The sequence below is a fragment of the Capricornis sumatraensis genome, chromosome 7 (assembly GCF_032405125.1).
Source record: "Capricornis sumatraensis isolate serow.1 chromosome 7, serow.2, whole genome shotgun sequence".
Classification (NCBI taxonomy): Eukaryota; Metazoa; Chordata; class Mammalia; order Artiodactyla; family Bovidae; genus Capricornis; species Capricornis sumatraensis.
Window position 1 is genome coordinate 38745204 of NC_091075.1, and position 25019 is coordinate 38770222.

Here is a 25019-nt window from a genome sequence, read left to right on the forward strand (position 1 = left end):
GTGAGTCTGAGTCATTAGCACTTCACTAGTCAGAATAATATCAGCTGCAGCCTGTGACTCAGTTACTTTCAAGAACTCGGAATTGCCAACTATGGCATAATGTAATGCTGTAAGACAATTTTAATAGAGAAAGATTATACATTAGGAAACTACCTGAGAGCTCCAATAGAGGAAATCCTAAAAGCAGAAGTTCAGTTCAGTTCAGTTGCTCAGTCATGTCCAACTCTTTGCGACCCCATGAATCGCAGCACGCCAGGTCTCCCTGTCCATCACCATCTCCCGGAGTTCACTCAGACTCACGTCCATCGAGTCCGTGATGCCATCCAGCCATCTCATCCTCTGTTGTCCCCTTCTCCTCCTGCCCCCAATCCCTCCCAGCATCAGAGTCTTTTCCAATGAGTCAACTCTTCACATGAGGTGACCAAAGTATTGGAGCTTCAGCTTTAGCATCATTCCTTCCAAAGAAATCCCAGGGTTGATCTCCTTCAGAATGGACTGGTTGGATCTCCTTGCAGTCCAAGGGACTCTCAAGAGTCTTCTCCAACACCACAGTTCAAAAGCATCAATTCTTCGGCGCTCAGCTTTCTTCACAGTCCAACTCTCACATCCATACATGACCACAGGAAAAACCATACCCTTGACTAGACGGACCTTAGTCGGCAAAGTAATGTCTCTGCTTTTGAATATACTATCTAGGGACCACTGAAATAGTGAGACAATACATATAACATTGTGTAGTTAAATGCCTAAGTCCTCCAGGTGATAATTTAAGATCACTCCAAGAAGACTGAAATCTTAATCCTCAGTTCAAAATATTAATGGTCTCTCAAAGTTCAGCTCAAAGCTTACCATGGGTGCTTTCTCTCTCACAAAGCATTTTGGCACCACAGCATCCGTTTGGGTACCTACAAGAATTAGAATGTAAGCTCCAAGAAGTCTGTCTCTCATTAAAGAAATGCTAGGGAACACCTGTTGAATATAAAGTCTCAGGTAGCAAAATGCAAAGTCAGGCTTTAAGATGTCTCAAATGACCAAAAAAAAAAAAAAAAGTTACAAATTCTGGTGCTATAGTTCCTATTAAAGGAGAGGAAAACAAACAAGCTTGCTCCTTGGAAGAAAAGTTATGTCAAAACTAGACAATGTATTACAAAGCAGAAACATCACTTTCCCAACAAAGGTTCATACAGTCAAAGCTATGGTTTTTCCAGTAGTCATGTATGGATACAAGACTCAAACCATAAAGAAGGCTGAGCATCAAAGAATTGATGCTTTCAAACTTTTGTGCTGGAGAAGACTTCTGAGAGTCCCTTGGAAGGACTGGTGCTGAAGGTTCAATACTTTGGCCGCTTGATGGAAGAGCCGACTCATTGGAAAAGACCCTGATGCTGGGAAAGATTGAACGCAGGAGGAGAAGCAGGTGACAGAGGATGAGATGGCTGGATGGCATCATCATCGACTCAATGAACATGAGTTTGAGCAAACTCTGGGAGCTGGTGATGGACAGGGAAGCCTGACGTGCTGCAGTCCATGGGGCTGCAAAGAGTTGGACACAACTGAGCAACTGAATAACAAGGTGAGTAAGGGATATCATCATCACCACCCTTTATGGGGGAATGGAAAAAATATAGTATTTTCAAAAGATACATGAATCAGAGAAGTGACAGAACCATGACAGATCCATTCAGAAAAAATAAATTAATAAAATTAATAAATTAATCTGCACCAGATTCACTAAATAGAAGATTGTTAAGAAAACCCAGCACCATCCCCACCCTGGGCCCACTGCCCTCCCCCAAGACTTTTCTGTATGTCTTCTTTACTACGTGAGGCTTCCTCACATAAGTGTGATCAATTATGACCTCCATTTCCAGCCCTTCTCCCCTCTGGAGAATACGGGGTCGGCTAAAAATTCCAAGCCTCTAATCACCGCTGGGCCATTCTGGTGACCCATCCCGGCCTGGAAGCCCAACCAAAGTTACCACATTAGAACTAAAGATGTGAGTTCCCTGGTATCCTATTGGTTAGGATTCCAGGGAGCCCAGGTTCAATCCCTTGTCAGGGAACTGAGATCCTTCAAGCCCCGCAGCATGTCCCCTCCTCCACCAAAAAGATGCTCCTAGTATCATAGTACTCTATTATCACTTAGAAATTTACAAGAGTTTTAGGAGCCCTGTGCCAAGGAACAGGTATATATATAAAAAGCATTCTTACATATATATTTCCTATTGTCTCACATATATATTCTCATCCTCCCAATTTTCACTACATACTACACTTAACACTAGCTATTTTTACTCCTTAGAGCTCAAATATTTTAACTCCCTGCAAGGCAGCCAAAACCCATGGATGATCCAAAAGAGAATTTAAAAACCCTCTATAGGAAATCACAAAATACACTGAGAAGCTGACATGTTTTACCTGTGCAACCACAACAAAATACTTTCCACTCCCTTTCTTTTCCAAGACGCTGTATTAAAAGTCTCTCTTTTTTACTCATCATTTAAACTGTGGTAGATGTAAAAACTGTCTTTGATTAAATCAAAATAATAGAAACAAGTTGATCAGCTTTTAGGGGAAAAAATGAAGGACCAGAAAATCAAATTTATGATACAAATCCAATTTATATCTCCCAAAAAAGTAACCAGTAGACTCCTATGTTAGTATGGGCTTCCCAGGTGGCGCTAGCAGTAAAGAACCCATGGGCCAGTGCAGGAGACACAAGAGACACACGTTAGGACCCCTGGGTCGGGAAGATATCCTGGAGGAGGGCATGGCAACCCATTCCAATATTCTTGCCTGGAAAATCCCATGGAAAGAGGAGCCTGGCGGGCTACAGACCATGGGGTCGCAAAGAACTGGACATGACTGAGCGACTAACACTAAGACACTACCAATCAGTATAAACTTTAAGGCAAGCATTTTGACAATACGCCAGAAACTTTAGAATTTTGCATGTTCCTTAATCCGACAGTCAAACTTCTAAATGTATTCTAAAGAAATACTATATACTGCATTGCTATTAACAAAAAATATAGAAATCAATTGGGATTATACACTATAAGTTGAAATATGCAGCCATTAAAAAGAGTGATATAGATCAGTATGAACCTCCAACATGGAAAAACATTCTTATTAAATGGAAAAGAAAGTTACAAAGAAGTATTACAAAGTGACTTCATTTGAAAATTACATTGATGTTTAAAAAATATTGGAAAGATATATTTCAAAGTAATGTTTTGTCATTCAGAGTGATAGAATTAAAGAGTAAAACACTCTTATTTGCTTCTCCTTGCTGACGGGTATTTGAACTGTGTGCAATATGCAGGTATTATTTTTGTAATATGGAAAAATTTAAAGCTTTCATAAAACGACTTTTTACCACTTCCCTTTCTTATTCACATCTTTTTTCAACAACTCAAATCTTTTTCATTCAATGTGATATAGCAACAGGAGACCATTTCCAAGACTGCCACTGCTTACTATTTTAGACTATATGCCACCTTATAAACAGTATCACTGTGTAATCACAACACAAGACAAGCTGCTTCTGGAGAGGCTTCATAAACACACTTAATCCCACTTGCTTTTATAGACTGAGTAAAGTTTTATCACAGCAGGCAAATCGTCCCTGCACTGAGATCAACCTATGGAATTATAGCCCTCTGTCCATTATCTCTTAGAAACATATGTGTATATAAACTCACAAATCAGAATATAGAGATAGATTGATTACAAGACCTAACTCAATGTAGTCTTTAAAAAAGAAAAAAAAAACCCTCTAAATATAAACACATAGAAAAATAAAAAATAAACAAACAGATGGAGGAAGATATGCCATGCTAACACCAATCAAAAGAAAGCTAAACTGCTATATTCATACCAGGCAAGGTGGATTTGAAAACAATGAATATCATCAGGGATAAAGTATGATATTTCATGATGTTAAAAGGAACAATTCCTCAAGAAGATCTCACGATCTTAATTGTGTACACACCTAACAAAGCTTTAAAATGCATATAGCAAAATTCAAAGAGTCAGAAGAAATAAGCAAATCAGTAATGATAATCAAAGATTTCACCACTATTCTCTCAGTAAATTATAACAAGTAAACACAAAATCAATAAATATACAAATCTTAACACTATCACCCAACTTGATCTAATTGACATTATAAAACATTATCCATCAACAGCAAAATACACTTTTTTTTTCAAATGTACACACAGTATTTTACCAAGATAGACCATATTCTGGGCCATAAAACAAATCTGAATAAATTTAAGAGGCCTGAAATCATATAAAGTATGTACTCTGACCACAGAATATTCAACTAAGTGAAAAATATCAGTAAAATACCTATATATTTGGATGTTAAAACTACCCACTTCTAAATAACCCATAGGTCAAATAACGAAAACTATGACAAAATATTTTGAACTGAATAAAATAAAAAACATCCAATGAAAATTTGTGGAATACACCTAAAGTGATGCTTAAAGGGAAATTTTTAGCATGAAATGCTTCTTAAAATAGAAATGGCACATTACTGATTTAAATTCCTACACTAAGAAACTAGACAAATACAGCTAATTAAGCACAAAGTAAACAAAAGGAAATATTAAGAATATAAAAGCACAAATCAATGAAACAGAAAACCAAGAAAAATTAAAAACAATGACTGAAATAAAAACTATTTCTTTGAAAATATTAATAAAACAGGTTAACCTCTAGCCAGTCTAATCAAGAAACAGAGAAGACACAAACTACCCATATCAGAAAAGCAAATCTTACAGACATAAAGGATAGTAAGGGAACATTATGAACTATTTTTGCCAATAAATTTGACTACTTAGGTGAAGTGGACAAATTCCTTTAAAGACATAAACTATGAAAACTCATCTAAGGTGAAACAGATAATCTAACTAGTCCTGCATCTTTTATAATTGAAATTGCAACTAAAAAATGTCCACACAAGAAAACTGTAGCCTCAGATGCTTTTACTAGTGCTTCTATCAATCATTTAAGTAAAAGATAATAACCTATAATAAACCCATATATAGACAAACTCTTCCAGAAAACAGAAGACGGAACATTTCCCAACTCATTTTATAAGGCTACCATGACCCACAAAACAATACTGTTACAACCTCACCAGAGCCATGACAGGCTCAGAGAGATGGTAACTCTGGCCAATCAGAGAGATGAGATGATTGGCCAATCAGTAAATACCAGGAAACCCCTGCAGCCAATCAACCCTTGCCAACTCCCTGTCTTTGTTCTAAACTTATAAATACTGCTGTAAATCTGGGCTCCGGGCTCTCGTCAAGACTCCACTGCGCTGGATGAGACGGGAGCCCTGGCTCGAGCTGGCAATAAAACCCCTTTATGCTTTTGCATTGCTGTGGACGTCTTATTCTCTCAGTTTTGGGGACTCGGACTCTGGGCATAACACTACAAAAAAGGAAACAATAATACTTATGAACAAAAATCCTTATCAAATTTTTAGAAATCAAATGCAACCAAGTGGGATTTATTCCATGACTCCAAGGTTGGTTTAACGCTCAAAAATAATCAATACAATTTACCACTTAAAAGTCTAAAAATGAAAAGAAAAAAAGAGAAAAAAGAAAAATAATACAATCACCTCAATAGATTCAGTATAGCATTTAACAAAATTCAACAGTCATATTTTTTAAAATAGAACATCATTATAGTTAATGGTAAAACTAATGCTTTCCCTCTAAAATAAGGAACAAGGTAAAAGGATGTTCTCTTTTATAACCTCTATCACTGACTAGAGTCCATTCAGTAAAATAAGGCAAGAAAGTAAAAGACATACAGACTGGGAAGAAAGAAATAAAATTGACTTGATTTATAGACATTATCATTTATGTAGAAATTTCTAAGGAGCTTACAGAAAACATAACCAGGACTATTAAGAGAATTTAGAGCAGTGATTCAAGACCAATACACAAACAATTAACCATATTTCTATAAACTACAAAAAAATTAGAAGTTATTTCAAAATACTTCAAAATATTATAAATTTAGGAACAAACTATGTGCAAGAGCTGTATAGAGAAGTACAAAACATTACCAAGAAAATTAAAGACCCCCAAAATGGAAAATATACCATGTACATAAATCACAACAGTCAGTATCATTAAGATGTCAATTCTCCCCCCAAATTGAGCGACAGATTCAATGTAATCCTAATGAAAATCCCAGCAGCCTTTTTGATAGGAATTGGAAAGCTGATTCTCAAGTTTATATGTAAAAGCCAAGGACCTAGCATGGCCAAAACAGTTCAGAAGAAGAAAAATAAAGTTAGAAGATTTATATTATTGCACTACATACCCTGAAGATTTACCAAAAAGATACAGTAGTCAACACAGTGTAGAACTAAGGATAGACATATAAAGAATAAAACGTCTCAAGATAGGCTACCACACGTACGACCAATTGGTTTTCAAAGGTGCCAAACTAATTCAGAGTAGGATACAGTCTTTTCAACAGTGGTCCTGAAAACTGGATATCCACAAGCAAAAAACGAACACTGACCATATTAAAATGGATCACAGGCCTACATGTAAGAGCTAAACAATAAAATCCAAATTAGAAAACTTACGAGAAAAATCACTATAATCCTGAGTTAGGCAAAAGTCTTAGGTCTCAGAAAGCATGAATCATAAAAGCTAAAACTAGTAACTGGATTTCACTAAAATAAAATTTTTGCTCTTCAAAAGACACTATTGAGAAAATGAAAAGGAAAACCACTGACTGAAAGAGAAAATTGCAAAATATCTCTTTGATAGAAGACTTGCATACTGAATAAAGAATGATTACAGCTCAAAAGAAAGACAAGCAATTTGATTTTTCTGTAGTGACTATTAAAGTGAATTTATTCAAGTAAAACTCTTAAAAGAATGCCTGGTAGGTAGAAAATGCAATGTGACTCTTTATTACTCTCCCCCACTGGCAATTTTATATTTTTTTAAACAGGCAAAATATCTGAACACATACTTTGCCAAAAAATAAGACATCAGTTAAGTCGCTCAGTCGTGTCCGACTCTTTGCGACCCTATGAACCGCAGCACGCCAGGCCACCCTGTTCATCACCAACTCCCAGAGTTCACCCAAACTCATGTACATTGAGTCGGTGAGGCCATCCAGCCATCTCACCCTCTGTCGTCCCCTTCTCCTCCTGCCCCCAATCCGTCCCAGCATCAGGGTCTTTTCCAATGAGTCAAACTCTTCACATGAGGTGGCCAAAGTATTGGAGCTTCAGCCTCAGCATCAGTCCTTCCAATGAACACCCAGGACTGGTCTCCTTTAGGATGGACTGGTTGGATCTCCTTGCAGTCCAAGGGACTCTCAATACAAACGGCTAAAAACAGGCTCATGAGAAGTTGCTCAAGACTGTTATTCATTAGCAAAATGCATATTAAAACCATAAGATTTCATTATATATCAATTTGAATGGCTGAAATTAAAATGACTGATGGCACCAAGTGATGGGGAGAAATCAGAGCAACTAAAACTCTTATAAACTATGAGGATAAATGAAAATCACAGTCACTGGAAATCTGAGTTTCTTATAAAGTCAAACATACACCTACTATATGAACCAGCAATCCCAGATCTAGGAAATTGCTCAAGAAAAATGAAAACACATGTCTATACAAAGACTTGCACTCAAATGTTCATAGTAATTTTACTCAAAAGAGCCCAAACCTGGGAAAAAAAACCAAATGTCCATCAACTGGTTAACGGATAAACAATGTCATATGTCCATAACAAAGAATATCCAGCAAACAAAACAAAGAATCTCAAAAGCATTATTCTAACAAGCCAGACACAAAGCCTACTTTATGCATGATTTCATTTACATAAAATTCTCAAAGTGTCAAAACTATGGGGACAAAAAGCAGATACAGGGAAAGTAGCTGGTGTGGAAATGGAATAGACTACACAGGGCATAAGAGAAGTTTTGGTGGATGAAGAAACGTTCTGTGTGATGACCGCAGCGGCGGTTATTTGATTCTCATGACTTCAAAACTCATTAAACTGCACACTTAAAATGGGTTAATCCTACTGTATGTAAATTATAGCTGTAGAGCTGTTAAAAATACAGTACACCAGAAAAAGTACGAGTTTTTCAAAGTTTTTTTAGATATCAGGGATCAGAAAATAAACAAGATTGGTTCTGCACTCACGTTCACTCTGACTAGAGGCAAGCAAGGGATATGAACTGATGTTACAGCAGTGTGATGAAAGACACACGCACAGACTGCTAAAAAGCAGCCCACATGAGAGGCATCTAATGCAGCCTCAGTGCAGGCGCGAGTCAGGAAAGGCTCACTGGAAGAGGTAACACCCAAGATGTGCCCTGAGTAATAAAGAGCTAGTTCCTTATTCACTCACCTACCCATTCCAAGTGACCCCAAGTCTATAAAAGTGGATGTAAAGATTACATTGTAGTGTGTGAGTCCAAAGACAGAAATGTGCAAAGCATGTGATGAGAGGACAAAGGCTGAGGGACAAGATCAGCCTGGGAGGGCCTAGGGACAGCTTCTTGAAGTACGCAGTCAGAGTCGAGTCTATACAGCAGGGGTTCACAACAGAAAATGAGCAGCAGAAGCCCTCAGGAAGTTCAGTATATGCTTCTAAATACATACACCTGCATCAATGCCAGCTTCCAGAATCAGAAAATTTAGGGAAGAAGAACTGACATCTGTTGTTGTTGTTTTTTCCCTTTTTAAATCGCCCATGTGATTCTGATATTAAGAAACGCACTGAAAAGCTTCACAACACCGGGTTTGACAACAAAACAGAAAAAAGAGACAAATTTAAATATTTTGTGCATCAAAAGATACTATCAACAGAGTCAAAAAGAAACCCACAAAATGAGAGAAAAATTTTCCAACTGACATATTTAATGAGGGAATAATATCCAAAATATATACAGAACTTCTGAAATTCAACAAAAAACAGCCCAATACAAAAATTGGCAAAGGACTTTGATATTTCTCCAAAGAACATACACAAATGGCCAGTGAACATATGAAAAGATTCTCAGTATCACTAGTCATTGCATATATGCTAAGCTGCTAAATCGTGTCTGACTCTGAAACCTGCAGACTGTAAGTCCCCCAGGCTCCTCTGTCCACGGGATTTTTCAGGCGAGAATACTGGAGTGGGTTGCCATTTCCTCCTCCAGGGGATCTGCCCGACCCAGGGACCGCATCCATGTCTCCTGCGCTAGCAAGCAGACTCGTTAGCACCGAGCCACCCAGGAAGCCCTCACTAGTCATTATAGTGAAATACAGTGAAGTCGCTCAGTCGTGTCCGACTCTTTGCGACCCCATGGACTGTAGCCTACCGGCTCCTCTGTCCATGGGATTTTCCAGGCAATAGTCCTGGAGTGGATTGCCATTTCCTTCTCCAGGGGATCTTCCCAACCCAGGGATCGAACCCGGGTTTCCCGCATTGTAGACAGACGCTTTACCGTCTGAGCCACCAGGGAAGTCCTTAGGACTTCACTAGTCATTAGGGAAATATACATCAAAAGGACAATGAGATACCACCTCACATTCATTAGGACAGCTACTTTCAGGAAAATTAAAAAATAACAAGTGTTGGTAAGGATATGGAGCAATCGGAATCCTCGCGCAGTACTGGTGAGAATGTAAAATGGGACAGCCCCTACAGAAGACAGTATGGCAGCCCCCATCAAAATTAAATATCTACCAAGTCCACGTGCAGGTATATACCAAAGAGAAATGAAAGCAAGGTCTCCAAGAGATTGGTATATCCATGCTCTCGGAGGTATCACAGTAGCTAAAACGAGGAAGCAACTTAAATGTCCATTGATGGATGTATGGATAAAAAAATGCAGTATATCATAGACTGACTATTTTTCAGCTTTAACGAACTTCTGACACATGCTACAACATAGATCATATGAAGTATGTAGTTACAGCATTCAAATTCATAGAGACAGAAAATAGTGTGGTGGTTGGGGGCAGGTGGCTTGGGAAGGAAATGAGGAGCTACTGTTTGAGTTTTACAAAAGAAAGAGTTTTGGAGATAGATGGTGGCGATAACAGAACAACATTATGAATGTATTTAATACCACCAAACTGTATACTTAAAAATGGCTAAGATGGTAAAATTCATGTTATGTATATTTTACCACAATTTAAAAAAAAGGAATCACTGCATTGATTCTGAACTTGTTATACACATGGAGTACCCACTGTATCAGTAACAGTAAAACAGCCAGCACTTACTGCTTCCTATGTGCCAGGAACTGTTTTAAGTGCCTTATATGTTTTCTCTCCACAACAATCCTATTAGGCAGGCACTCTTAGGAACAGATTTGCATTTTAAAAAACTCTCAAACCCTCATACACTACTGGCAAGAATGTAGAATGGGTTCAACCACCACTGTGGACAATATAGATAATTGGCAGCTCCTCAAAAGGTTAAACATCAAGTTACCTTGCTGCTGCTACTGCTCAGTCACTTCAGTCGTGTCCGACTCTGTGCGACCCCAGAGACAGCAGCCCACCAGACTCCCCCGTCCCTGGGATTCTCCAGGCAAGAACACTGGAGTGGGTTGCCATTTCCTTCTCCAAGGCATGAAAGTGAAAAGTGAAAGGGAAGTCGCTCAGTCGTGTCCGACCCTTAGCGTGGACTGCAGCCTACCAGGCTCCTCCATCCATGGGATTTTCCAGGCAAGAGTACTGCAGTGGGGTGCCACTTATAACTCAACAATTTCACTCCAAAGTATGTATCTAAGAGAAATGAAAACATATACTAACACAAAAACTTCTGCACAAATGTCCATAGCATCAACCAACTGATGAAACAAAATGTGGTATATTTATACAATGGAATATTACTTGGCAATAAAAAGGAATAGAGTACAGATACATGCTAAAGCACTGACGAACCTTGTTAACAAGATGCTAAAAGAAACCAATGATAAAAGACCATATACTGAATGATTCCATTATATTTACACGAAAAGTCCAGAACAGGAAAATCTAGAGAGACAGAAAAGTAAATTAGTGGTTGCCCAGGGCTAAGGGTTGGGGGAAAAGAGCTGTGTGACTGCTAATGAGTATGGGATTTCTTTATGGAGTGATGAAAATGTTCTAAACGTGACTGTACAACTCTGTGAACATAATTTAAAAAAAAAAAAAAAACCTCCTGAACTGCATGCTTTAAGTAGGCAAACTGTTTAACATGTGAATTATATCTCAATAAAGCTATTATTAAAGAACAAAAATACCTCAGGGTGGGGAATGGTTCCAAACTTTAGTCAGCAGGCTGTCATAGCAATGACCTACTACTGATGTAATCACATGGGCTTCTCATTCTGGAATACTTACAATTTTAGCGTTACCAAAGAAGCTTCAGACATACTTGGGTAGAGGAGCTAACACGCTGCAGCATATCCGTGCTCAATATATTTACGTCCCTAGCATAGCACCAACAATGTACTTGCAACTGACTTACAAACACTGCAGACCCCAAAAGCAAACCCAATGAACCTGATGCAGAAGAGCAGGCCAGATTTCTAGGGGAGACCTTTCCATCTCAGGTCCTTCACATGTGAAGACATGCAGATCATCGCAGCCACCAAGTAAAGGTCTGATAGCTGCAGCTGTCTACAAATGAATCCCACATACCAGCCATAGGAAGGAAAAACGAGGGGTATACAGTTCATTAAAATAAAGTTTGGGTTTGATTTTATTTATACAAAAAAGAGATTCTATACTCAATTAGTAACTTCTTTCTTGTCACAGTATAGTCATTTATTCAAAAAATAATTGGTAAAGATTGCATTTATTATGTGCAATACATTTTTATATATTTAATATAATATTTGATATAAAAGTATATTTATTATGTGCAATTATTCTAGATAATGGGGATACAAAACAAAGTCATGACCCTCATGGACCCTAAACAAATATGAGGGGGGATATAAATGAATTCTGAATATAGTATATCAGATAAGGATAAACTGCGAAGCAAAACAAAGCAGGGAATACAAATAAGAAGTGCTGGGGGGAGAGGGGAGGTGTAGGAAATACACAGGGTAGTGAGAGGAAAGGAGGCAGGAGCAGGGAATTGAAGACGACTTTCAAGTTTTTCGCCTGAAGAATGGAACTGCCATTTACAAACAGAAAAACAAGGTGAGCAAGAGGTTTAAGGGGAAAAAATCAGTTTGGTTTGGATATTTAAGAATTTAAGATGGCAATTATACATCTAAGTGAAGATTTCAAGTGGACATAAAGCTTGAAATTCAGTAAAGTTGAGGCTGGAAATAATTAGTGAGTCAACAGTGTAAAGACAGTACTTACAGCTTTATCTCGTGACTATCCATAATTCAAGCTATTCCCTAGAGGATGAATAAGCTGATACTGATGTTTTGACATTAAAAACACTGCTGCAATAAGCATCCTAGAAATATTTCCTTATGCTGTATATTGACATTTTCGAGTAAGGAAGCCTCCTAAAAATGGAATTGCTGATTCAAAAGGTATGACCATGTTAAATTTTATTAAAAACAGCCAGTTGATTTACAAAAGGGTTATAGAAGCTCATACTCCCTCAATTAGGACACAACTGCCCCTTTTCCAAGACCAGTAAGCAGTGGATATTACTCTTAAATTTTTGGCCAATCAAATGGCTGAAAAAAAATGGTATCTTGTTTTAATTTCTCTGAACATATCTGCATATATTCGTTGGCTATCTGCAAGTGCTCCTCTGTAAAATGTTCATTTTATTACAGGGTGGTTTATCTTTTCAATTTGAAGATGCCCTGATATATCAGAAATATGAAATCTTTATCTGGTAGTTTGTGGTAATTGTTTCTCCCAGTCTATCCCTTGCCATTTTGTTTACAAATGCCTTACAGAAAAAATTTTATGTTCATACAAATCATTCACTTTATGGCTTCTAAACCACCTGTCTCACTTTAGAAGTCCCAAGGTTCTAAATACATTCCCCTATTATTTTTGTACTTTGACATTTATGTCTTTCATACATCTGGAAGTTACTTTTGATTACAGAGTGAGCTAAGGCGTCTAGGTGTGTTTGGAGGTGAACTGCCAATTTGATCGACAGCATTTATTAAGGAGACCGTCCATTCATTCCCACAGGGTAAGTGCTTGATCATAGGCCTGACTTGCCTGCGTAGTCATGCAATCTCAACCAGAGAAAAATTCTGCATAAAAGCATAAGGGAAGTCAAAGCGCCCCAGTACTTTATATAAATATGCAAATTACACAGAGCAGTGGCATAAAATTCCAAGTCAAGAAGGCAGTAAGGGAAGGAGAACAGCAGCAAAAGTGAACAAGCACGGCTTCTTCTTGTCTTGTTGGCTCTGGCCTCACTGTGATGATCCAAGCAAAGGAAGGGACATGAGACAGGCAATTAAACTAAAAACAGAAAAAGAGATTCCCTCTATCTTGGAAGTCTTTGACTCCTTCCAGTCTGCCCTGTCAAAATGCTTTCACCAGTCGGTTTCATCCATAGGCACTAAAGCCTGAAGCCCTCCTCAGCTAGACACCTAAGGAGGAGTTCTAAGAAAGCTCCAGACAGCAGTGTTTGGCTGCCACATGTGTCTTCTCAACATTGCCAAAGCTAACTGCTCCTTTTAATTGTGGACAAACCTGAAACAGAGGTTTTTCTGACACAAAATGTCTAAATCAGGTCAGTTAAATGGTATTCATTACATGCTTTAACAAAGAGACAGCAGTGAGATGAAATAAGAGTTTGGTTTTTCTTGAGCTCATGAAATAAAGAAGAGAAAACTCTGTAGGTCAGGGGTCCTGCCCAACGCTGGGTGAAATGAACTGGCACTCTCCCCTCCATTCAACCTATGTCTGGTAATTGTGTGTGTGCATGTGTGAAAGAGGGAGAGAGACAGAGAGGGAGAGAGAGGAAAAGAGAGACAAGAGGGAAAGAGAGACAGAGGGGGAAGGGAAGAAAGGAAAAGAAGGCAGAGGGAAAGAGAAAAATCGTTCATTGCTCTAGTCCACCCCTTCCCACTCCTTATCACATTCTGTCAATTTAGATATATAAAAAGCAGCTATGGGGAATTCCCTGGCAGTGCAGTGGTTAGGAGTCTATGCTTTCACTACTGAAGCCCCAACTGCAATCCTTGTTCGGGCAACTAAGATCCTACAAGTCATGCAGCATGGGAAAAAAAAAAAAAACCAGCTATTTACAAAACCTGTAGAAAACCTAAAGATGAATTCCCCTCCATGTGAAATGCTTCATAATGATTCAGAACAGTCAAGAAGAAAGAAGACAGGCACGTAGCCAGTCTGAGCGATACCCTCAGTGACCAACGGGAAAGCGTGGAGCAGAATGACAAGACACTGTTCATCACGGATGCCTCTGCACTACATACACTAAAGGCTTCACCAAAGCACTTCCGTTACTTTCAGGGAAGAATGAAAAATAGAAGGGTGGGTAAAACATTCAAGTCAACTCTTCTATCCTTCATCCTTGAAATTCAGCGAATTTCTTTAAACACAAATCACTCTATCTTCGTTGACCTAACCCTAGCAATCTCCCAGAGCTCACACAGAGCATGGTAAAGTAACTAAATAATAAAACTCATGAAGCACTGCATATATTTAGTAAATTACCTACACTATGTGCCTTACCACATGATGCTTAGCACTAAAATACATAGGTGGATAAAATACTAATTCTTCAGAAATACACAATTTTGCATCATATATCGTATAATAAATACTGCAGAGAAAGCCCTGCCTCATGATAGTAGCCATTTCTGTCCTAAAAGCAGCTGTGAAGGTGTTGAGTTCATAAAAGGAACTATAGATCCTAACATGGAGCAAAACACAGACTTAATGGTCCAAAGAAATAAGTTTGCACGCAATATGAAATCAGACACTATGTATTGCTTACTTGTCAGCCACTGTCCCCCTCTTCCTTGCACCAGAACCCTCACAGCTACTGGGCCCCTCCCCAGGCCCAGCAGATGAGCCCTACACCAATCAAACGATTCTTATTTCACTTATCAGGCCTGGCCCATAAGACTACAGAAGATGCATGCTGGGGGTTCCTGAGAAAGATTTTCGCCATTGTGAAAGGGGACACAAACAACTCCCCTCCCTGTCTGTCTCTGAACACAGCTGTGTGGGGATGTGATGCCTAGAGCTGTGGCAGTCACCTTGTGACCATGAGGGGACAAGCCCAGGTATGATTAACACAGTTAATGAAGATGGCAGAAGAGCAAGGTGCGAAGCAGCCTGATGCTTGGGTGGCTTGATGGTGTACTGACACCATCAAGTGCCCTTGCTCTAACCAACCCTGCACCTCTCTATAGACTTTTTGGGTTTGAGATCAGAAATTTTACACATTGTTTAGCCACATTTAGTTTAGTATTCTGCTGCTGCTACTGCTGCTGCTAAGTGGCTCCAGTCGTGCCCAACTCTGTGCGACTCCATAGATGGCAGCCCACCAGGATCCCCTATCCCTGGGATTCTCCAGGCAAGAATACTGGAGTGGGTTGCCATTTCCTTCTCCAATGCATGAAAGTGAAAATTGAAAGTGAAGACGCTCAGTCATGTCCGATTCTTAGCGACCCCATGGACTGCAGCCTACTTGCAGATAGAATCATCCTGAGTGACAGAGGCTCATTAAAAAAATAAGTAAAACAAGGATCAGATAAATTCAGACTCCAGGGTGATTGCTTCTTAGGCAACTGCAGAATGCAGAAAGAAAACCACTTACCTTTCCTCAGGTCATGTATATTCTTGCCCAAAGATTCACCTCCATCAAAGCTAACCAGAAGCCTAAAGTGACAGCCCACAAAATTCAACTGGGCTCAGTATCAATGGATTGCAGTCTATTTTCTGAAACTGTGGTAAGATCATATCACCTGTCCACTTGTTGGCAAACCACTTCAAGTCCTCTAGGAGCATCAGTAAGTACCCCTGGTATGCCACAATGTCCACTGCGGCCTCATTTGTTTCCCTCATCTTTGCAATTTTGAACCAGAATGCTGGAGGCAATGTAAACCATGGTGTAGAGATAAGATACATGTATATATCTCCACATGTGGAAAAGCAGCTTTTACCTGAATGTATCTAAGGTACTTTTCTTGGGACCAGTAAGGTAAAATACGCCCCCCCCCCCCAAAAATGAAAAATAAAACAGACTGTCCTTTAAAACTCAAAATAAGTCTCTCTTAACATCCCTAACCTACATCACCTCCCTCCCCTGGATATATGTAGCATTTATTAGATCCTACAGAGTTAAGAGAACCTATAAAAATGATTAACAGTTATTTATATATGTATACATGCCAAAGAATGTTCAAACTACAGCACAACTGCACTCATCTCACATGCTACCAAAGTAAGGCTCAAAATTCTCCAAGTTAGGCTTCAACAATATATGAAGTGAGAACTTACAGATGTTTAAGCTAAATTTAGGAAAGGCAAAGGAACCAGAGATCAAACTGCCAACATTCACTGGATCATTGTAAAAGCAAGGGAACTCCAGAAAAACATCTACTACTACTGACTACACTAAAGCCTTTGACTGTGTGGATCACAACAAACTGTCGAACATTCTTCAAGAGATGGGAATACCAGACCACCTGACCTGCCTCCTGAGAAATCTGTATGCAGGCCAGAACTGGACATGGAACAATGGACTGGTTCCAAATTGGGAAAGGAGTACATCAAGGCTGTATGTTGTCACCCTGCTTATTAACTTATATGCAGAGTACATCATGAGAAATGCCAGGCTGGATGAAGCACAAGCTAGAATCAAGATTGCTGGGAGAAATATCAATAACCTCAGATATGCAGATGATACCACCCTTATGGCAGAAAGTGAAGAGGAACCAAAGAGCCTCCTGATGAAAGTGAAAGAGGAAGAGTGAAAAAGGTGGCTTAAAACTCAACATTCAAAAGACGTAGATCACGGCATCCGGTCCCATCACTTCATGGCAAATAGATAGGGAAACGATGGAAAGCGTGACAGACTCTATTTCCTTGGGCTCCAAAATCACTGCAGATGGTGACTGCAGCCATGAAATTAAAAGACACTTGCTCCTTGGAAGGAAAGCTATGACCAACCTAGACAGCATATTAAAAAGCAGAGATATTACTTTGTCAACAAAGGTCCATCTAGTCAAAGCTATGGTTTTTCCAGTATCCATGTATAGAAGGGAGAGTTGGACTATAAAGAAAGCTAAGTACCAAAGAATTGATGCGTTTGAACTGTGGCGTTGGAGAAGACTCTTGAGAGTCCCTTGGACTGCAAGGAGATCCAACCAGTCCATCCTAAAGAAAATCAGTCCTGAATATTCATCGGAAGGACTGATGCTGAAGCTGAAACTCCAATACTTTGGCCACTTGATGGGAAGAACAGACCCATCAGAAAAGACCCTGATGCTGGGAAATACTGGAGACAGGAGGAGAAGGGGATGACAGAGAACAAGATGGTTGGATGGCATCACCGACTCAATGGACGTGAATTTGAGCAAGCTCAGGGAGCTGGTGATGGATAGGGAAGCCTGGTGTGCTACACTCCATGGGTCATAAAGAGTAGGACACAACTGAGCAACTGAACTGAAGATATATATAATTAATTTATGCATTTATTTATATGCTGGAATAGCAGGATCAAAAAAGTTTTCTAATAGAAAATGTTAAGATAAATTACTACTACCAGCAGTAATAATGTTATTGTTGTTTAGTCACTAAGTCACGTCCAACTTTGGCAGTCCCATGGACAGAGGAGCCTGGTGGGCTACAGGCCATGGGATTTCCCAGGTAAGAATACTGGAGTGGGTTGCCATTTTCTTCTCCAAGGGATATTCCTGGCCCAGGGATCAAATCCACGTCTTTTGTGTCTCCTGCACTGGCAGGCAAATTCTTTACCACTGAGTCACCTGGGAGGCCTAGCAGTAATAATAGCTAGGACAAATTCAGTGCTTACTTTCAGCCAGACATTATTCCAAACATTTGACTGACATACAGCTTACTAAATCCTTACAACAGTCCTAATAGGTAGATGTTATTAACATTGTCCACACTTTAGAACTAAGAAAACTGAGACACAAAGAGAATAAGTGACTTGCTCAGAGTCACACAGCCAACGAGTTGATTCCAACCCATAAGTCACTCCAGAGTCCATGCTCTTATTCATTATATTGTCTGCACAGTTAGCTAACACTCTAAAATGACTCACATAACAACTTCAATTGCTCTTAGTTAATAATTATGTATAAAAGAAATTGAAAAACATATCTGAATTACAGAAAAATTATTTTAAATTTGTAAGGATATGAGACCATATCCGTTGCAGAATTGCCACAGATTTCAACATTACATGCCATCAAAGGGCATTTACTCAAAGATTTCAGTAGTTCCTAAATCACTGAAATATCAGCTGACTAGATATACCCCATCCAGACTGATAAATTTAGAACCATTTACCTACCCTTGATCAGTCCAGATCACACATCACCAAGCCAGACAAGAGTCCATCAAGCCAGACAAGGGAAGTCATTGTTACAACATAAACATTCAAGGGTGGACTTACTAAAATCACAAAACATCCCTGGAGCGCTGACGCCGTTACCAAAGGTGGCCTGTCTCTGGACTTGTAAAGCTCACTCCTCCTGTAAGCTCACAAATCTGCAGTAAACTTGAACTTTATATGTGTGTTGGTGGAAAAAAATTCTTAGGAATCAGAATTCAGCACTGTTGGTGACCTGACTTAGACCTAACTCTCCACCACAATTCTAAGTTTGACACACTTGGGACCTCGATCACTCGCTTGGCACAAGGTGAACTGCGTTGGGAAACCTTCACAGGAACACACCTTATTCCCACCTGGCCTATAAACTGCCAAAAGGCAGCTGTGCACTGAGCATGCTGTGTCCTGGCAGTGTCTAGAACAATCGTGGGACCTAGTAGTCTAACCACTCCGTAAATACCTGCTAACTCCATGACTTCATGAGAAGTAAGTAATTCAAGGAAATAAAGGAACAAAGAACAAGAGGTAAATTCAAGGCAAAACAATGTATCTTCCAATTACCATGTGTTCTTTTTCCCCAGATTATGATACCCAAAAAAGCACAAAAGCTTTTTTGTCAGCTAACAAACAGTCATTTAATGATTTTAAAGATGAAAAGGAACTGCTTCTCCACACCTTTAATCAAAACACCTTGATCAGATGTGGTATTCAACCTGTAAATGAAAGATACATGCTTCTTGGTGGCCAACTTATCTTTTTGTTTCTTTTTACAAGGACTAAGTGGAAATTAAATATAAACAAGAAAGACACCTTGGAAATAAAATTCTACTGGGCCTTCCCAAACAGCCTGAGGTTAAAAAGATGTCCGTGAACAAAATTCTAGGATTATTAAAACCAAATTGTTGGTACCCGACCATGATTCACACTCAACTCTCTTTCCTCTTCTTTACATACACCGGAGATAATACTACTAACCTACTCTACAGGACTATCATGAGAATTATCAGCTTAAAAATACTCAGCATGTTGAGATGAAGAGCGCTTGTAGTATGTATACTTAATTACTTTTAAAATTGACATGAACTGAGACTTATGTCATGATGCAAACCACTGTTTTAATTACTTAAAAGTAAACTGCAAATACTTAGAACAGAAACATTATCTCACATGAAAGAATACACTCATTAGTAAGTATGTATTTTCTAAAACATTCAAAATGTCTTTCAAGAAAGTAGGCAGAGTACTTTAGACAGAAAAAAAGGGACTTTGCATTAACCACACCAGGAAATATAAAGTATTAATTGACATTTGCTCCTGATCCCTAGGCCTCTGGACCAGAAAGCTGTCCACTCAGCTATGAAAGCAGTCTACAATGAACACACCCTACGGGGCTTGATAACTACCCTTCTCCTCCTTATCAGAGAGGGCTGTGCAGCCCCGCTCCCAGCCCCAGCCACCTGCAATTCCTAATGAGAAAGAGATGGGCTCCTAACAAGGGCAGAGTTGAGATCTGAATATTTGCTACAGCACCTTCTGCTTTCTATGTCAGAGTTATGCCCACTGAAACACGTGTTTCAATATTACAGAGTCACTACAGGATTTCTTCTATTTCCTTTCAGCTCAGTTAGTTTGCTTTTCGGCAAAAGCTGATTAACATGACAGAGTTATTGCGTCCTTCAGATGCCCTCGAGCAACCTGATAAGCTGGTTCAAAGTGCTACTTCTCCGGGGTTAGCAGCAACTACAGCTCTGGGAACTGGGGCTTTTGAGATGCTCTGCTTTATAAACCTCATTTATCAAACAGCGGGAGAGCTGTTACATATGGTGATGGGCATTATGGAAATACTGATTGAATACAAAATGTGAACTGGATTAAAGTACCTACAAGAAGGAGAGAAACTAAGGAGGAGGTAAAAGGAACCAGTCACAAGTATGAATCAAATACTGCTGCACAGAAATGTTAGTCTGTTTATAATCAGTTACCCTTTGGGTTTGCTATGGAAAGGTTTCCTGGGATATCTATGCAGAATTTTTTTTAATTTAACATAGGTTAAACTAAATAATTACATCTACCATAGTTTTTGCCTACTCAAGACAGGAGGAAAGGTTAGAGGAGGTTAACATAAATTCAGACATCCCTGATAACACAAGGATTTGCTTATGCTAAAAATCCCAGCATGGGGTATCACTATGTGCGGGAAAAGAACTCTCCCTTACAACGTGGATGGGTGGGAGTAAGAGAAGCACAGAAAACTGAGGCAAAATTTTTGAACATTTTTCTGTGGGCAACTAATTTCTACTTTAATTTAGTAAAATACTTCAAGAGTTGTTTAATGTTCAGTTACGGATTAATCACTTAAAAAATCATTTAGAAGAAAACTCATGTTTTGTTTGCTTGCTTTATTTAAAAAAAACAAGGAGGCACACGTATCTTCCCGTAACATAGCTCTCAAGTTGCAATGACTTCATGGACAAAACATGAGGAAATTAGTAATCATCCTATGCTGTCCTAAGCACTGAAACTCCTTGATTTGGGGGAGGAGACAGGCTGATACAATGTGAGGGAGAGAATAAAGGAGAAAAAAGTCCTATGGGAGACGAGTACGCACCACAGTAATAAGCCCAACACTTATTTTTAAAAGTTGGACATTGAGTTTAGATGGGGCTTTGAGATCTTGCTGATAAAAAATGCTTCTGGGAAACGCAGGCCTCTACCTTTGGCCGAAGAACAGATGAATGATTCATGGACACATCTGAGCTAGAACCCCAGGCCATCTGACACACTGGGAAGACATCTGGGCCTGCATAACCTGGAGTTCCAGTATCTGAGGTGGCCTGGAAACACCCTCCCTGCACCAGGCACAGAGACATAACTGACAGGTCACACAAGGGCAGCATCAAGGAGGAAAGAAATCCGAGTACAAAGAAAGCACAGCAGCCTCAGAAACAGTGAAAGCAACAGGAAACAATCAGATGTTCTCAAGGGTGGCGGGGGGGGGGGACTTTCAAATTGTCATGGAGGGCTTTATGCCACTGCTCTGCTGACAAGGACAGAATTCCTCCTCCCCCCAAAAAGTGAATTCAGGTACCCTGCAACTTTGCCAGCTAGAGACAAAGTGTAGGAACTGGTATCTCACAACTGGCAGGACAGACTCATGGCACACGTTCACATGGAAGGGTTCTGTCCCTGTGCATCCCCAAGAGCACCACCTTCTCCCACCTTTCCTGCCCCTCGCTCTTTCTAACCCTTCCTACTGCTAAACCCTTTGAACTGGGCACTGATGCTGACCTGAAATCACAGACCTGCCCGCTGTGCCCAGAAGCAGACTCTCCGGGGAGGTGGCCTTCTCTCAGGCTCCCTCCCGAAGGTCGCAGGGGTGACTCGGGGACAGCATTCCTGTGGGCCCGGCCAGCCCAGGCTTCCCGAAACAGGGCCCCTCTGTCACTGACATCCCTTCTGTGCCTAGCAGCACCCCAGGTCATTCTCAATAAACACATATAGAAAACAAGCTCAAGCTCTATTTCCCACCCCTTAAAAATAAACCCAACGGCACCCAGATTTAGAGCACACCTACCGAAGAAAAAATTAAAGAAAGGGAGGTGCCCACCCACAGAATCTTTCCATTCAAAGAGGCACTATTCTGCAGCTGCCTCGGAGTTTATAATTAAGAGGCGAGCTTAACCAGCAACAGAAATTTCTGGAGTCCATTGTAATTTACACTAGAACCTGGCTTATTCCAAATCTGGATTACAAACACGGGCTGGATTCCATGATTTAATCCGAAAGCTTTCTTGGCACACCTCTAGCTCAAGTCTCTCGCCATCACTTAGCCTAGCCTCCAGGGAGTGGGTGGAGGCCAAGCCAAGTGCAGGAGGATGCAGGCTGACCGCTCCCAGGTCACCCACCAGCTTCCAGAGCCCTGCCAGCCGCCCAGTGCCAGCCCCGGGGGCTCTGGCCAGAGGGTTGGCTAGAAGAATGGCAGATGGCACTCAGGTGTATTCACCAGGGTGCCATCTGCAGATTTTTGCTATCGCTGGCCTGCAAGGGTTTCATTTCCTTTTTCAGCTGCCACTGCAGGTCCAATCCTCCAGCTCCAGGTCCTAGGACCAAGGTGTGCAGTGAGGCACCCCTGAGTGCCGGTGGCCTGACAGAAGGCAGTCACAGAGAAAACAGACAAGAGCGGGGATTAGGAGGAGACGGAGGAGACAGAAACCTTCACAGGCTAAAGTGGCTTTGGGGAGACTTCTTTATCATTAGAATCTACTTCATCAAGAGCCACAGAACGGTAAAAGTCTCCTTTTAAAGGAAAAGAGCCTGGGCTCAGAGAGTCAGAGAGGGGTAATGCCTCCTGCACGAGGTGTGTCTGACTCCAGGGTTCACACTCACCATGGTGTCTCTGCAGGAGTTACTGGAAAGATCTCCTCCTGGTCCCAAAACACACCCTTCACAGGCTGGCCAGGGTGAGCACAAGTCTGTGCAGGTTCACTGGTACAAAGGCGGCCTTACGAATCTTTTAATGTGTATGTGTGCTCAGCCATGCCCAACTCTCAACTCTTTGCGGCCCCATGGACCGTAGCCCACCAGGCTTCTCTGCCCATGGAATTTTCCAGGCAAGAATACTGGAGTGGTCTTAATATTCTCCTCCTCCAGGGAATCTTCCCAACCCAGAGATAAAGTGGGTCCTAAATGTAGACATTCCCCCACGAAGGAGCACGCCTTTGGGTTGGGACCGCCCATCAACCCCTCTGCAGGTGTTAGCTGTTAGATACTGGCCCTCACCTGGGAACAGGGTAAGCAGAGAAGCTTCATGTAAAAAACAAAAGTTATTACAGGAAGAGGGGGGAAAAAGACCTCTGTTTTTTTCCAACATGAAAAGTGTTTTTAAAAGTCAAAAACCTTACCACCACCATAATAGCTATATATTATGATTCTGTATTATATTAATTGGTTGAACACGTAATGATTAGGATTCACTAACTCAAATAATGAACTGGTAGCATTGTTAATTGAATTATTTCAGTGAACAACAGGATTTACTTCCATTTGAAAATATGTAGTTATCAGGTGGGCTGTACACATAAAGGTGTACATAGGCACGGTCCATGCTACAAACCCCTTCCCTGAACTCCCCCGAGTCCAGGCTCCCCTGGTTAGGAACCCCTGCAGAACGCTGGGTGTTGCTCCAGGTGGGCAGGCCTAGGGGTTGGAGGGTGGTTCTCAGGGAGGTTCTAATGAGGGAACCTGGAGGCAAAGAATGGGGAAAGAGCCCAGAAACCATGCTTCACACACTTCATAATTTATCCTTAAGACCAGCCTTGCAGCCCTTTAACCAAGGGTCAACAAAAAAATTAACAAATGTAAATTAATACTAACACTTGAACAGGGGAATTATAGAACATAGCCACTTTGCCGTGGGAGGGAATAAATATGCAAAAAGAGGGAAGCAGTCACAGGGAAAGAAGAAAAAAAAGCTCATCCTGATGCCAAACTGACTTTCCTAAAAGAACACAAAAGAGAAAAAGCATCTAGACTAAAAACAGCAAGGCTCTTCTTTCAGGAAGCTTTGGAATCTTGATTTGGATTGAATAAAAAAAGACAGCAAATAATAAAACAGCACATGCTATCGTGAAAAATACTACCAAGTCACAATTTAAGACCCTCCCTCACCATTTCTCACCAGGAGAGCCTCCCTGAAAGGTCAACACTTGGTAAGAAAATCTTCAACCAGCTCCTCAGGTCCTCAGCCTGACTCCCCAGTCATCGAGGCCGACGAGGGCCACTTACCCGGCTTGTTTCCTTCCCTCTCGTGGCCCAGCTGCCCCTTGGTGTTCACACCGCACGTGTAAACTTCGCCATCCTCCAGCAGGAACACGGAGTGGTTTCCTCCACAGGCCACTTCCTTGACGCTTCTGTCAGATATAAATCCACACACTTGTGGCTCAGCCACAATGCCCTGCAGGTTAGGGCTGATCCCAGGTTGGCCCAGAGACCAATATCCCCAACATAACATTGTTCTCGTTGTTCAGGAAGTCATGTAGCCTAGAAGAAAGCTTTAAAAAAAAAAACGGATGGAGGGTCAGAAAAAAGTCACTTTAAGGAATAAACGTCATCAATTTTAAAAAGCTTTCCTCTTAATAGTCTTCATGTACCTTGGATCTCAAAATAAAATGTATTAATATTGCTTCAGTAGTTATAGTAATAATGCTATTTTGTGTTTTGATAACAGTTTTTAAAATTTCTAAATAAATTTTGCTTTCTGTCAAGGAACAGTGAACACAGAATGTGGTTTTCGGATCACTGATGAAGAACTGAGTTCAGGTGACTTGCTGAAACAATCTTTGCAAAGCTCGATGGCATTACCTATTTTAAAATTACCCTCATGACTTCATCTTGCCATTTCTTGTTGTACCTTTCCTTTGAGTTTTCTGGCGGAGGGTAGGAGAGGGTCTTTGTTTTTAAATTAAGTTTGA

The 25019-nt window shown here is 40.4% G+C and overlaps 1 protein-coding gene across 3 annotated transcripts in view; it reads right to left on the minus strand.

The window, feature by feature from the left end:
• The window catches only part of HERC3 (HECT and RLD domain containing E3 ubiquitin protein ligase 3), a 123515-nt gene extending 98956 nt beyond the window's left edge, over positions 1 to 24559 (minus strand). For all 3 annotated transcript variants that reach the window (XM_068975364.1, XM_068975363.1, XM_068975362.1), the window contains exon 1: positions 24334 to 24559. In XM_068975364.1, the coding sequence (XP_068831465.1) occupies positions 24334 to 24559 (226 nt within the window). The remainder of the gene's footprint in view (positions 1 to 24333) is intronic.
• Between the last annotated feature and the right edge of the window lie 460 nt (positions 24560 to 25019).